This window comes from Anopheles cruzii, chromosome 2 (genome assembly GCF_943734635.1).
Source record: "Anopheles cruzii chromosome 2, idAnoCruzAS_RS32_06, whole genome shotgun sequence".
NCBI classification, from domain to species: Eukaryota; Metazoa; Arthropoda; class Insecta; order Diptera; family Culicidae; genus Anopheles; species Anopheles cruzii.
The window spans coordinates 60,941,138-60,956,970 of NC_069144.1; the positions used below are offsets into that span (position 1 = coordinate 60,941,138).

The 15,833-nt window shown below is 52.1% G+C and overlaps 1 protein-coding gene across 1 annotated transcript in view; it reads right to left on the minus strand.

The window, feature by feature from the left end:
• Positions 1–12,188: 12,188 nt before the first annotated feature.
• LOC128267717 (uncharacterized) overlaps positions 12,189–15,833 on the minus strand; it is a 30,209-nt gene continuing 26,564 nt past the window's right edge. The window contains exons 2-6 of the mRNA XM_053004608.1: positions 15,079–15,197; positions 14,281–14,415; positions 13,517–14,215; positions 12,600–13,448; positions 12,189–12,524 (exon numbers count right to left, since the gene is read on the minus strand). Of these exons, the coding sequence (XP_052860568.1) occupies positions 12,189–12,524; positions 12,600–13,448; positions 13,517–14,215; positions 14,281–14,415; positions 15,079–15,197 (2,138 nt within the window). The remainder of the gene's footprint in view (positions 12,525–12,599; positions 13,449–13,516; positions 14,216–14,280; positions 14,416–15,078; positions 15,198–15,833) is intronic.

Here is a 15,833-nt window from a genome sequence, read left to right on the forward strand (position 1 = left end):
AATTTTCAAACGGCTGCAATTCAATGGCTGCCATTCAATTGTTCCATTTTACGGTTCGGTTTTTCACTGCCACTTTTCCACGGCCCCCTGGCCGGGAGTGAAAATTGATCGCGCTATTTGGAACTGTCTGGTGCGATTTTTTTTCCCACAAGGTCACCCGCTTCCGTCTTTGCTGATTCCGTTTTTTTTTGCTTTTCCTCATGTGCGCCAAAAACAAACAACGCTTTGCACAATGAACGCAACGGAAGTGATAAAGCCGTAAACTCGCTTCTCGGTGAGAAAGGAAAATGAAGCAAAAACACAATTCACTTCCATTGCCAGCGCGGGCGCGCGAAACGATTTAATGAGAAAATTGCTTCAAATAACGGGGAACCAAAGGTGGCCCCCGGAGCTGAGCGCGGGTTTGCTGAAATATTTTTCGTTTGAAAAATGATAGCAAAAAGTGGTCTGCATTGTGCACTCGCATTGTGCCGCCGAAGTGAGCCAGCGAGTGCAGGTGCTTAGAGGCTAATCTTCGGAAAGTTCAAACGCATTAGCATTCAAAAGAGCGACTTGAACCGCGTGCGACGACGACTTTTGGGCTCAGCGCTGAATTGATTTGCCCTCCATCATATCCGGTTGATTCGGTGGCCAGTTCACGCTCCATGATGGTGCGATGGCCCATTAGAAAAGGAGCCAGCGAGGAGCAGTGAGGTGGACGATAGTTTTACGATCGTTTGGGCCTAGTTCTTAAGGCCGAGATAAGCTGCGAGAAACTGACACCCCTTAATGGAATGTTTTCATTGACTTTTTATGGTCACCTCGCTGGGTTGTGCTTTTATCTATATTGTTTATTTATCTTTTTCTTTGTCTGACTACCGACGGCACTGGAGCTCAATCCTTTCCATTGGCCTGCACTTCTATCTCGAAGAAGGGCACTACGTGTCACTGAAAACGCAGCGACACCAGAAGATCAAGTTGCCTGCGATTTTCCTTGACATTCGCGCCTACCGGCGGCGAGGTGTTGACTATTGTCTCAAACGGTATTTATGATTGGCGGCGCATCATCACCGGCCTGGGTGGGCAATTGCAGCACCGGGCCGTAAGCGGGGGCCAAGATGGTACCGGCTATTAGGGGTCGTAAAATATAGAGTGTAATTATCTGTAAAAGGCACGCGGCTACTGTAACTGTAACCGCGCGTGTGTGTGGCATCATCGACACGCTCGCCGTTGTTGTCATGGTTGCAAACTGTGCTGACCCCAAAAGTGCACAACGCTCCGAAACTCCGAAATAACACACCGTCTTGTGCTGTTGAGGTTGTGGCCCACAAGTAGTAAGTACGTGGCTCCGCTTAGCCGCGGTTCTGAAAAGTGCACTCAACACCAGACGCGAAGGCATTGCGGCGCTGGCCACGACGAGCTCATTGTAGCGGCGTTCGCCTCACACTTTCTTAACGTTCACCGCACCGGCGATGGTGGTGGTGGCCCTGCAACCTTCACGAAGTTGGTTAATTGGGGAGCATGAAAAATCGCAACCATTCTCGCTTGGCGAGAACGGGGGAGCGGACAAAAAAAACAGTTCACATTCACGAATCCGCGTGTGCCAGTGAGCCTGAGCCCCATTCCGTATAACGGTGACGGCGATGGTTGCTATGTTGGTTGTGCCGCAGAGTGACTGTGCTCGTCAACTGCTGACGCGATGGAAAGGTCCCGCGGCTGGCTCGCCGTTCTCGGCCACCACCGCTGAGACTAAATTGGTGGCCATTCACGACGGTGTGACCGAGACCGGCTCAAGGAACAAGCACACTTCCCAGACGGAGCGCGACGCGACCAGAACAAACGGAATCCATAATTACGAAAACGTTCAGCTATTTGTCGAGCCGAACCGATTGGCGTCCAAGAAGCCGACGCCCGGTCACTGAGGGGGAGATACTGAGAATTGGTCGGCGGAACACTATGGTCCACTTTTTGAAGGGTGACCGTTCGCGGACCGTATGGCAAATGTTTGAACAGAATTTGAAGAACCGCTGAAGAAGTCGACGGCGGGACCACTGTTCTCGTTTGTCGTCCATTCAATCCCCTCCAGCGGGCCAACAGTTTGCACTCCGCGTGTACGGCGGCAGCATAAATTTGCATACCATACGCGCTGTGTGACGCGCTGAGTCGGTTTCAGCTTGTCATCGATCACGCCCAAGATGACCGTTTAAGATTGGAAACAGAAGTGACGCGCACATTCGATGCTTTTGAACGGAATGCAAATCGAACAGTAAGTTTACCAAAAGCATTGATTTCAATTTGTTTCTTTTTTCGTTACAGGGCGGCAACCTAGGATCTGAAGGTGAGTCCCGTTACGCTGCGCGAATAACCGTCCCGTAAATCACGAGAAACCAGAGTCTCCAACGAGATCAGACATTACACAGCATTTTTGGAGGGGGCCTTTCTGTTTCATTCTTACCCTTACCCTCGCACGCTCGGATTTTTGGCAACCTTGCTTTAATTACTGCTCCACCCCGTGTGTGGTGTGAGTGAACCGGGTGCGGTTCCATAACGCTTGAGCAGAAAAAAAACCGCAAAGCAAGAGGCGAAATAAAAACCGTTCCAAAACCGGTGTCATGGCAGATTATGAGAATCGGCGTTTTTTTGTGAGAGGTTCGGTCCGCCGCGCGTCTGAAGTGGCTTTCGGTTTCCATGGACGGCGGAGCGGCGGTATGTTGTCCTCAAGGTTGAAAGATGTTCTGGTGGATTTTTTTTGTTATCTTCATGCCCTTTTAACTTGAAAATGGCCGCCTGACCGGTGCGTTATCGAAAAAATGTCTCCAACAAGGGAAGGTGCTTCCTTGTTTCGAATACATTTTGTTATCATGTCGGTCTTCACAACATGCTGTTTAGGCATTGTGGGACAGGAAGAAAGAAGTAGGACACAAAAAAGCTTACCATTTTTGTCGTGTTGTATAATCTTCCAGTGACCAATTGAATGCTTTGTTAGAGACACCCTACCAACGAGCACTTCTCACTGCTTCACTATAATTTATTGTTACCCTACTCGGATTATTCGCTGCAAAAAGAGTAACGAACCGTTAGTGTAACGAACAAAACATGTAGATATTTTACCAAAAGTACATATTTTCTTCACTTTGAAATGGATTTTGGCTAACGTTCGTTTTCTGTTCGCTCGTTGGAGTCTTTCGTTCGCTCAACGTTCCCCACCGAGTTCATCGTAGCAAACCGTGCCTTAACCAAATGGGCGAAAGAGAATTTAAATTGAACTTTTGACGGGGAATTAAATCGAAAAACCAGCGAAAGTATCTTGGAAGCAAAAAGCGTAGCCATGAAAAGCGAAGGTCGCAGCATGGAACTAATTAGAAATTTCGATGTTCGACGCTCGACGTTCACTTAAGTTTTTCGGTTTCGTAGAACGGTGAGTTCACTTTTGGGGCGGCAATCTCAATGGCGGCGGATTCGCGCGGTTCACTACAGTTCATCATCGATCATGCTCACGGAAGTGCGAGCAAACCACGGTCAAGGATTCGCACCAATTTGACACTTGACATGACTTCTTGGAGGTGTTGCGCAGAACACTACACTTGTCACGTTAAATGTCACACCAAATTACACACAACCAGAAGGGCACGCGCCTACTGTGTTGTCACTCACCAGCAAAATAAAGATCGGTTTACACACTAAAACAATAAATAAGCGGAACACACTGGATGGCCTCGCGCTCGCTCGTGGTGCAGAGGTAGCAAAAAGGCAGTGTATTGACACGAACTATGCGCACTAGGGACTGAACGGCGATCCGTGTTCCATCGAATATCGAAGCTCTCGGATTTTCGTATGGCGATCGCTGGATTTTCGCTGGCTGGCCCCACAGAGCCCCACGCTGGTTCGGCTTTCGCGAAAAGACCCGACCCGACCGAAGCCACGATCCATTTTCAAAACCCAAGAGTGGTGGAACCCGAGCCATAAAGCCAATCGCTGCGCGCCATCCCTTTCGCACGCACCCGTGGGGGCTATGTTTCCATGGCGTCCTCTTTCAGGTGGACCTACTCTTGCTCGCTCCAACGCTCGGTCGCCCTTCTCTGTCGCACTTCTTTTGCGATATCCAACGTCTTCGACCACCCGTCATCCGCAGCGCCAGCGCCAGTGTCGCGGGGCGGGCGGCCGACGGTTTTATGGTTATGGTGGGATGGCCTCCCTACTTGATAGGCGTCTCGCATCTCTTTCTCCCCCTGGTTCTCTCGCTCTCGCTCCCTCTCTCTCTGCCTGCCTACCAGTCTATCATCGATGCCTGGGTCACTGAGATCGCCGGACCGTCAAAGAGTATCGAACTGTTCTGTTGCCAAAGAAACTTCGTTTCCAAAGAGTCCTATGCTGTGTAAGAAGTGGTAGCGCTATTGTTTGGCCTCTCTTTCGTACGGTCCGACACTCCAAATTAGGTGGCCAACGGTGCTAAAGCTGTACTAAAACTACTACCACGCTCTTTTACTACGGCCGCGGTTGGCCACTCACACTGCCTGCGCGCCGCGCCAATCATTAGCAGCGGCGATCATCATCATCACTGACTGGTCCGCCTGAATGTGGCGGCTCCATCGAGGGTTGCAACACCACACGCGCTGTGTCTGTGTGGTGGTGCCCCTGCCGCCATAAAGATAAGCGAAATCGCTGCTCTTTAGCAACCTCCTCCGTTCCAACTTTCTGGGACGTTTCTTGGCCAAACTGGTGCCGCCGCGCGCGTGGTGTTCGCCGGAGTTTTGCTGCAACCACCCGTTGAACGTTGAACGTGCCACTCAGTGTCAGAACCTTATATTGAATGGAAACTGTCTATAACGAGATCGAGAGCGAGTGGAGCACTAGCGCTGCTAGTGCTTCCTTTCTCTACACTGAGTTGGACATTGCTTCATGTCGCTGATTATGCGACAGAGTGCCTCAGTTAGCGTTGAGGACATGGACTAGACAATGATTGCCAGTCGCTGGATTCCCAAGAAATGTTTCGATGAGATGATAAGACCAAACGCTCCAAATGGACTCTAACTTTTACAAAGTGGCCCTGTGTGAGGAGAATAAAATATGTTCCGTCTCTCTGAACCGCCCTTAACACCCTGGCGTGCACGGAAAAGTGTTACGAGCCGTCGTCTCGGTGAAAGAAGATTTGATACCGCGGCTCCTAAATGGGTCAAATGCGCATCAGAAGACCGCCCGCCAGACGCTGACCCATAAATGGTTCCTGGTGTTGGATTCCTGTTTTACGGTCCACCGCCGTGGGCAGCCGCGGGCACCGATAGGCATCCGGTTTCGCTTGAATATGCAACAAGTTTGTCCCGGCGAATGCATCGAGTCGCGGCGACCCAAGCCATCTCGTAGTAAACTAGAAGAAAGAGAAAATGTAGAGCGATTCTATCGGTTTTCCTCGACTCGCGCTACATGTTTACCGCCAAACCGGTTGTGTTCACGTTCCTCTGCATCTTTGGACTTCAGGCCTTAGCGTGTTGAAACGTTTATTTATTGTGAATTTTTCAAAACCAAGTCTATGGGGCATATTCAGAAAATATGATCTCGAGGCCACAGCATAAGAGCTAGTCCTCGAATAACGTGGCTCTTGATCGTCCTGCCGAAGCCGTTCGATTTGGTGAAGTGTTTATGGGTCTACGGACAACATTATTATGTGCCTGCACCCTTCACCTGACCCCGATTGAAGCGCCCGTACCCGAACCGGACCGCCGTGGCGCGTATGCTGCAATTGTGTGTTACATTTTGTTCAACTTTCTTCGCCCGCCATTGAACGGTAGCCGTACCGAAAGGAGTCAATGTAAATTAAAGTTTTAGTTACTTTATTTTGGGGGGACGACGGGAAACTTATGCTTTATTGGCGGTGCATGCCGCTTCACGCCTTTGTGTCTTATGTAAGCATTGTTTAATATAGGTGGAAACTTTTGCTTTCGAAACGGCCAAATCTCGACGGCGGCAGTAGTAGCAGCACCCATTCCCATTGCTCCAGCGAAACTGTAACACTCGCCACTCGAGAGGTGAGCTTTTTTGTTGTTCCTTGCTGTTTTCGGCGATCGCCTTCACAGCCTTTCGATCGATCACGGGCTTCACGGGGACAACTAAGGCTGCCGGCGCGGAACATTTACTGCTCTCTGGTTCGTTACGTGCACGTGCGCTACTTGGCCGATATGTTGTGCGCCAGACGGTGCCAAAATTGGTTTATGTCATTTTTCTATCCTCCGTACACGCGTCCGACACGTATGACTAAATTTAGTTTAGTAAATGGCAAACGTCAATTTAATGCGAAAGAAGTATCGCATCGATTGGCTTACTTTGATGAAACATATATGTAAAGCTGTCGATCGAACTCGAAGACTCGAAAGTAGACTTGCCACCTGTGCAGCGTGTGCAGTCAGTTGCAGCATAAGAGGAAAGTTGCACCCTGCATTAATCGTGGCTTATTCATTATCAATCGCACTGTGGCGACCCGATCCGGCAACGGTTTCTGTCCTTTCTTTCTTCATTCGGCCAGCCCCTTTACCGAACCGTCGCCTTGACTTTAACTGGAAAACTTACCAGTCCAGCTCTCGGGCCCGTGCCTCGGTGCCTTTCTGCGTGGCGCGTTTCTGCTTGTCTGCGGGCTGCACTCGTAGATAATGTCGCTCCGAAAATTGGGTCACTAAAAAGCCACATTTCTGCCATCGCCGCGCTGTGCAAAGTCGGTTAATAATTCTGACATTCCGGCCACCACGACGCCGTGATGCGCCGTGACATAATCGGAACGAGTAACTGGATTATCAATCATGGCTGGCTGGCTGGCTGGCGGCCGGATGATGAGCCCGACCGGAGTGGCCTCCACAGTAGAGCGAAACAAACGGTGCTTAATTGCGGCCAGGATGTGCGGCGACGCATATTTTCTTGTTATCGTCCACCGTTGTCACCTTAGGAGCTAGTTACCGACCGACTCCGCACTCCGCATCGTTAGATTATGCAAGTGACCTAAACATTGGTCTTCTTCTAATTTGCACCCGAGATGTAATGGCCATCGTTTAGATTTCCGGTTTCAGTGGCACAGGAAAGCCCCCTATCCGTTGTTGGAGTGTCAGGCAAATGTTTGTCGACGACGACGAAGAAGCGGCGGCCTAGCTGCCCGACCGTTCGCGTGGTTCGAACTTATTTGCGTTGATTGATTTAAGCAAACAGTCGCCGGGCCACCGGCTTGAAGGATGTGAGGCGTGTGATTAACTCATCGTCCGTATCGAGGGGATTGAATAATTGGCGATAAACAGTCGAGAGGAGGCTTATTACGGGTCCCCCCCTGGCTGATGATCGTTAGCCTCTGAGGGGCTGAAGATTTAATGAAGGACTTGCTACATAATTCCCCCCGTTTCAAGGTTCAGCATCGGTACAGCACGTGACACACGCATGAGCCGCACGGCAGGAGTTGCAGTTTTGAGTTATCCAAATCAGGAAGCTGCCAAACTGTGCTGCGAACTAAACCCGCCCAGCTGTGACCAGAATTGAAAGTAAAACCGAGAAGTGGCAGTCACTCCTGTATAAGTGCCCCCCTTTTTGCCAGTGTGTGCTGGCCAACCCCAGAACAGTGGTGTGCAGCTACAACCTGAACTGGATACGATCACCAATCGCCGAGCTAACCCGTTTCGGGGGTCGCCGACTTCAAAGTGATCAAACCATGCACTTCACCACCACCACCAAAGCAGTGAGGAATGGTGGTGCTACTAAGCTACCCTTTCGGCCAGCTGCCGACTCTCGGGTCGACTAGATCCTCTAGAGCCCTGGTCACGTGGAGATTAATCACCGAGTGAGCCGAGTGGCCGGACCGGACTGAATTCGGTTACACAACAGGCGCACTTACGGGGTTTGATTTAGAACTCGACAAGGTCTTAAACATGTACACGTCAATGGTGTGGCGATCATGTAGTGAACGATTTATTGTCAAGACCTCTGACTCATCGATCAGTGCGTTTGCTAGGTTTATGCGCCTAGACTTATCAGCGATGCAACATTGATCATGAACTCGTTTCAGGTCAGAAGCACATCAGTCTTGATTTCGAAAGGTAATCACTTAATTACCGTTGTAATGTGGCCACTTTGAAGAGAGCTACAAATGTAGCAATCTTAATCCCCACTTTAGATCGCTGTCTCTCGCTGAGATGGTTGGTCAGCGATTGGGCTCTCTGGGGCTTTTAGTTTGTGCAAACGGCTCGCAAAATTGTGCGTCCGTTGTCCGCAGATCGTTATCCGCTTCATGCCAATCGACCGTTTTGTGACAAAACCGACCACCAACAGGCTTTTCAATGGCTGGACAACCTTGACGCTGGCTGCACTGAATGATGGCCGCAACTGACCCTTCGGAGCCTCGTGGCCAGTGGAACTAATTATGCTGCTGAGCTGCGCTTGAATATGAAAAGTCGAATGAATGGGCAGCGGGAAAAGAAAGCCCGCGCCCGTGGCCACTTAATTATACAAAGAAAAATTGCGACAATTTTCACGACGACGTTACGCCCTCTCTCATCATCATGTCACCATTTCCTGCTTCTAGCGGGGCCGCTACGCCTAAGAGTGACAGGAAGCACCACGCTGGAGGCGCTGGATCCTCAGGCATTATGTCAGCGACAAAACATGACAATGAGCGGCAGAAAACACAACAAGCGCGCAGCTGGAAAGCTGGACAAAATTAGCCGAAACATGAAAAGTGCCGCGCCTCGGTAACGCGCCCTGGGAGAATTTACAAACAAAGAGTGACCGTCGGAAGGGTGCCTTTCGGTGCGTTTTAATTACAGCCTCTTCCCGTACCGTCCAATCACAGGTTCACAGAAGATCACTTGCGTGCTGGGGGGTTCGTATTAAAACCTATCACCGAGATTCCCTTTTACGGGCCACGCTGGCCAGCTGTGTCTGAGCTTATCTCTTTGAGCCTTTGATGACCAAAACCCTCCTTAATTGTGTTGGTCCGCTGCCACCGCTGTTAAGTAATCTTTGTGTGGTGGCTGGCCAGCTTTAGGCGGACTCGCAACATAAACGGGAACGGGTGAAGGAGTTTTTGCGTACCCTCCTTTTTGGACACCGTCGCGATCTCGCGTGTGTGCATGTATTTGTTTCGGCGCCGGCGCTGTTCGCAGCCAATTTCCACCAATCTGTCCTTGAGACTTTCACCATCACGCACGGGGAACCGCAAGATGTTCTAGTTTTTTTTCCTCTTCGACTCTCCGATCGATTGATTCATCGGTGCGGTAAGCCGCGATCTACTAGCCTTCTTTCTTATGGCACAGTTTTGCTCCTGCTTTTCGGGCAGCGACAGGTTCACGAAACAGGACCTGTTAACCAGCCGGTCAGCCGAACATATGGTGGCTGGCGTTTCGCAGGTACATGCGAAAGGTTAGTCTCGGGATGTGGTGCATACGATTATGTCATCGCGGTGGAGGCAGCAGCAGCAACAGTAAGGCAGTAGGTCTGGCCTGGTGGTGAATGAAACGAACCCCCGGTGGCAGAAACGTAGAATGATCACAAAAAACTAACATGTCTTATGTTGTGGGGCTTTTAACCTAATTATTTAAATATCATTTCGCTTTGGAAGAGAATTTGAATATAAATTAGTAACAACTCTGACTTAGTGCGTACTTACGTTATCAAAATTCGATAACTTGTGAATTGTTTTCCGTAAGGGCGCTCGCTAATAACGGATTTTAAAATTCAAAAATCGCAAAACAAAGCATCGCGTGCAATGCGCTTGCCTAGCAACCAATTTTGCGTGCGGTTGATTGTAAGCAAGAAAACTTGCACGGAGCACTTGTGCGCAGGGTGACCGAATTAGATCGTTTTCAGGTTTTAGGTAGGATTTTAGACGCTCTGAATCTTATGTTGGATTTCAAACAGCGCGGAAATCGACGAGGAATTATCATTATTATCACGTTGAAATTGGAGACGAAGAAGACAAAACCCGCATGGTAGTAACATTGAAAAATTGATTTGTTTTTATTTACTTTTAGTTGAAGATCTATCAAGTTGTTTGCTTGCTCCACTTTGCTGATTCGAAGAACATTATCGAGCTCTCACATCCTCACCGTGTTTGACTGTCGCTGACACTGTGTCTCGCGTAGCGTCTTAGAAAATACACTCTGCAACTCGCACAAATTGTCCGCCATTTTGGTTCCACTCGCTCCACCACGTACAGCCTACTAGGAGTGTAGCCACGCGGTCGCCTACTTGGGGAGTTGGGTGTGTGTGCTAAAGTGTGTGCCGGGTGTCGTGCGTTTGGCAAACTCAAGTTCTCACGTTTTGTACAAAATACGGAACACACTCCTGCCTGACCTACCGCTTGACTGAGCTACACTTTATGGCGCGGTTGACTCCCCCTGTGCCGCGAAACGAGTTGAGATACCGCCCCGCACGGCGCCCGTCCTCGGTGTTTGTCAATAACTTACGCTAATACTATTACACCCTCCTGCGGAGCCCGGCTCGGTCTCTGGTTTCGGGGGCTTGCGGGAGCCATACCGAGGGCCCTCTTCCGCGCGCCCTAAATTCCTAAGGTACCCTAAATGTTTTACGTCCCAAGAATTGAATCGTCTCTAACCTAAGTTTTTTGCGACCAATTTGCGCCCCACTCGGTCTCCATCTCTTCTTCTGTCCCCGTCGTCGTCGTGAAATGCAGTTGTTTTGTTTGCCGCCCCATCTAGTACGCGCAAAGTACAAGCAAACCCAGCGCGGCCAGAGCGGTGTCTGTGTGTGTCTGTGTGTTGCGGTATTTAAAACGTAAATTAAAAATTACCCACACTAAACGAATTATCACAATTTTGTGTAAACAAATATTTATACAAAAAAACACACAGGAAACTAACAGAGGAAGCGGAGAAAGTATCCGAATGCTGCTGGCTGGGAAATTAATTGCAACTTCTGTCCACTGAGAACCGAGTTGTGGGAAACATAGAGCTGTAAAACGCAGAGCACTGTCCTTTCGACTCGACTACGGCGCATTTCGATGGATTAAAGTACGTTTGGTTTTTTGTGTGTTTGTGTATTGGGGGCTGAGTTGTTGGTTGATTAGGGTTGTTGGTTGATAGGATTGAAAACCGTTTGCGTTGCACTGTTTGTTTGTTTGTTCCGTTTGGTCACCTGCAGAAGAAGATTGTCCTCACATTCTCACAGCGCCGCCCCGCACCTCTTTCACTCGGCCTCGGCCCTTTTCTTGGAGCTCGTTTTGAGTGTTGATCAGAAATTTAATGTTTTGATTCTTTTTTTGTTCTGGCTTCCGACCTCCTTTTGTTGTAAATAGCTTTCCATTCGCCACCGGACCGTTCGTTCCATGTCGGATTCTTGATTCTTTGCTCGCCCTGCCCTGCCTGGTCTGGTCTGTGGTATTATAAAAGTTCAGCTAAACCGTGGTACAAGTACGAGTAAATGGTAGAGAAAATGGTTGGAAAAAGGTAGAGGAGAAAAGTGCGAATAAAACAGAGAAAGAGAGAGAATCGCTGAGAGGAACGCGCGTAACTGGGGTTAAATACGGTTAGAAGAGGTTCGATTCAAAGACATTACATTGTTGGGGTTATATTTTGCGCCAAGCGATGCGGTTGTTTCTTTGCGGATAAATACATGAACCGGAACCAGAACCAGCCCAAAAGCTAGCTCAAGCGGAACGACGGTGTACAGCAGCAGCACCCGGGGGCTCCTGATGCAGAAAGTGGGGAGGTTATAGTGTGCAGAGAATGTGCGGAAAGCGTTAGCCGATACTGGAAAGACACGGGGATGATTAGCCGGAGAAAAACGTGGGAAGAGTTTCAAAGAGGCGGATTACATGGTTCGATATTCAAAAGTTCATTTGGCGTTTGGAATTACAATCATTAAAGCTTCGATTCTCTTCTATCTTCGATACCGATATACACAACGGAGGCCAACGGGGAGGCCCCAGGGGCGCCCCACCGGACTTATCCGTTCCTATATGAAATGCATCGTACATCACGGCTTCGAGCCAGCTCCTTTCGCTGCCGACTACTACATCTACAAGTTTTCCGAGTCCCTGTGCCTCTGTCTGTCTCTCTCTCTATGTAGCGACTTGAACTGTTGTGGTTGATTTGTGACTATTGATCCATCGGTTGCGTTTCGATTGATTTATAGGAAAGATTGATTCAGGATACGCTAGTGCGGAGAAGGAGAGAAACTCCCGGCTCCGGCTCCGGCTCCGGCTCCGGCCGAGGCCCGCAGCTCTTCTACAGCAGGTACTCGTCGGCCGCCGAGCTCAGGTGGTGATGCAGGTGCTGGTGGTGGTGGTGTTGGTTGGACACGCTCTGCTGCTCGGCATCGTGGTGATTATGAACGCTTGAGGTAGTTCTTTCTCGTACGCAACAACAGTCAATCACTTGGCACTGTTGCGCAGATGATAGTCCTTCACAGCACGCAGCGGACGAGGCGGCGGCCGCGGCCGCCACCGCCATCACGCCACCGCGCTTCTGCTGGGCCCACGCGCCATCGCGCTTCTCCAGGTTGAGCGTCTTGTCGATGGCCCGCAGCCGCTTCTCGAGGCTCGTCGTCGAAAGGAGGCCGACCTGGAAACCCGGACGAACAGGGGATGTTAGGAACCGAGACCGAGAGACCGCCACCGCCAGCGATGGTCACCTTACCTTGATCTTATCGTTCAGGCGCAGGATGGCGATGATCCACCAAGCCCACGCCGGCCCGTCCGCCACGTCCTCCCAGTTCTCCTCCAGGTCCGGCATCTTGCCGAAGCTCTGGAAGATCTTCCACCGTGTGCTCTCCGCCAGGCTCTGGTGCCAGTCGATCGCCTTCAGGAGCACCTTCTCGTGCAGTTCCCGCACCAGCTGCAGCCGCTCGTCGGCACCCTCCGCCCCATCCGACCCATCCGACCCCGGCCCGGGGGCAATTTTTTCGTCTTCGAAGAACTCCACGCTGGCCGTATCGTAGCCGTCCTTTTCGTGGCGCGCCAACACCCGAAACCGGCGACCACCGACGGTGGACAGGATGGAGCACCCGTCGCCGAGCTGCACACAGTCCCGGATGTCCAGCATGGTACCGTACTCCTCGTACCGCTGGCGGTTGGTCTGCGTCGGCAGGGCGATTCCGAACTGCCGTTCGCCGCTCTCGATCGCCCGGCGCACCATCAGCCGGTAGCGCTGCTCGCGGACGAACAGCGGACACGGGACCGAGGGGAACGCGGTGGTGCAGATGAACACCGGGACGGTCGGTTCACGGTCCTGTTCCTGCTGCTGGCGCCGCTCGTACGCCTCCGGGATGAAGCGGCGCATGGCGAGATCGACGAACGCGGTCATTTTCCGCATCGCCAGTGAGATCAAGTTGGCCGGAGGCGTCGAACTGCCGCCATCTGGCTGGGCCACCCGCTCCGGAACCCCCGGCTGGCCGTTGTTGGCCACGTGATGCTGGAACTGCTCCACCAGCGGAGCCTTACACAGTGGACAGGACGAGGAATAGTCCATGCAGCGATCGAGACAAACCTGGAACAACAGACCTGGATTAGCAACCTGAGGGTTCCCGAGTGGGTTCGCTCCTAGAGGACACTTACCCAACAGTAGGTGTGACCGCACGGGGTCACCACCGGACGCCAGAGGGTCCGGCAGCACAGGACGCAATCAAAGTCCGACGCTTCGATCAGCGCCGGGTTCACCGGCAACCGGACGGGCGTCGAGTCGGACCATCGGATCGCTTCCAGCTCGCCGTCGATGCGCTCCAACAGCGAACGTAGCCTCTGGCCCGCCTTCGGAATGGTCGTGAGCTGCTCCTGTTGCTGCTGATGGTAGCGGTGGTCCCGTAGGTGTCCCGGGTCCTGTTCGAGCCCGAGCAGCAAGGCGGCGCCCGATTTCCTGCGCCTCCGATGGTGGCTCCGGTGCTGCCGGTTGACACGAGTCGGTTCGAGCAGAGCCGTTTCCTCGCAGAACGGATCGTCCATGTAGTCGAACAGCAGGCCCGGACGCAGGTAGTCCTCGCCGTCGCCGTAGTCGGAATGGTCCTCGTCGAAGTCACCCTGCCGGAGGGTGACGAACTGCTTCCTCTTCGCCTTCCGCTTCTGCGGTGCGATCAGCGCCCGGTGGCGTCGCTTGCGGCAACCCGCGATCAGGTCGTAGGAACTGTCAAAGATCGTGGCGAGCGGATCCGGATCGCTATCGTCCTCCTCCGTCGGGATGCTGCCGTTGGTGGGCCGCTCTGGCTGGAGGGCATTTGTACTCGCAGGACGCGCCGGTTCTGCCAGGAGTTGCTGAAGATCCTAAGATGGAGTAAATTGGGTTAGTCAATCTATCGAGGGTCTGTTGGCCACTTGACGCTACTTACTTGTATCAGTTCTGTTTGGATGTCGTCTATCACACCGACCGACTGGCGGTCTAGGAATATTGAGATACAGCGGGCCACGATCGCGTCCTCCGTTTTTCGCAGCGCCGACAACGAGAGGGCTCGACAGTGATAGGCCTGCGGGCGGGGGACAAAGCAAATCGTGGGGTTAAATCGGAGTTACGTCGGATGTCCGCGAATGCATAACCAATGACTCGGCGAGCCCTGTCCAAATAAAAACATGTGAAGACCCCCGCAAGGCACGTGTTCCGACCAAGGGGAGGTCACGAATCTCAGTTTCTTTTTCGCGCGCTTGCATCATCGTCGTCGTTGGCGGCTTTGGCGGCCGCACACGTGCATCGGCTTCACGTGCTCTCTCTCTCCGAATTCAAATGGCCGCAAGGACTGGCCCAGAATTCAACCCCCAGTTGACCTGTTCCTTTCTTTGCTCCACTCGCCGCTGCATACATCAGCATAAAGTCAGAAGCTCTGGCCGCAACGCGGTCCCCCCCTCCCCCGTGGCGCACGTGTCCACTCTCGGTTCGCTACGCAACGTCTATATTAAATTACCGTCAAACGATTTTTGACGTTATGTCACGGCGTGACGTCGGCCCCCAGAAACTGGCGGCCATGTGCGCGGCCGGCACATGCTGCCCGAGATTCGGCGCCCTGTGAAGCGGAAACGGCTTCACGAAAACGTGCAAAACTTGATTCCGTTTTTCTGAGTCCCGGGGTGTTACATCACTTCGCGTGGCGCGTGGGTCCTTGGGCTTCCGGGAAATTCGATCGACAGATTCTTACCTTGTGCGACAGCGGATGGCATCGGGCGGCACCGTCGGCGTCGGCCAGGGCGCTCTGGTAGTGCTGCAAGCGGAAAAGCACCTCCGACCGTAGCTGGAGCCCCTTGGCACTGTTCGGCGCTGGAATGGAATGGAAGAGAGGCGGGAAACGATCGTCAGTACGGTTCCTTTTTTTTTAATGCGGGGTCTGTAATTGTTCGGGTTTAGTAGAAGGCCGTTGTCTGGAGTGTTCTTGGCGTCACGGAATGTATGACCACACCGACGGACTAATGACGGGCGCGTAACGAGGTTAATGCGGAGAACCACTTCGATTTGAGTTCCTCTAAAGTAAGTCACTTTTTTTGTGTGGCCCTAGAACTGGCCCACATCGCACGCACTCGGTCGGTCGGGTTTCTCACGGCCGGGGTGGAAAATACTGGAAAATACTGGTCACGGACCGGTGCGGTGCGTGTTTATGACCCAACCTCGGACCGAGACCCATTAATGGGTCCCGCTCTTCTACAGTCCTTCAACGGGCGGCGGCGCAAGGATGTCCGGTCCGGCCTTCACGTACGGCCGGGCCTTTTGAGGTTAACTACAGCCCTTTGCTGCCGGCCTATCGATCCCTTGCCACACCTGTTGCGCCACTGCCTCCGTCAACCTTGTCCGGCGAGGCTTCTGATAATGATCGAATATTATTGGACTTTTAACAAGCGACTGTATCGGAGGGGCCACTAGACTCTGTTCCCGGTAATCCACCCGGACCGTGATTGGAAA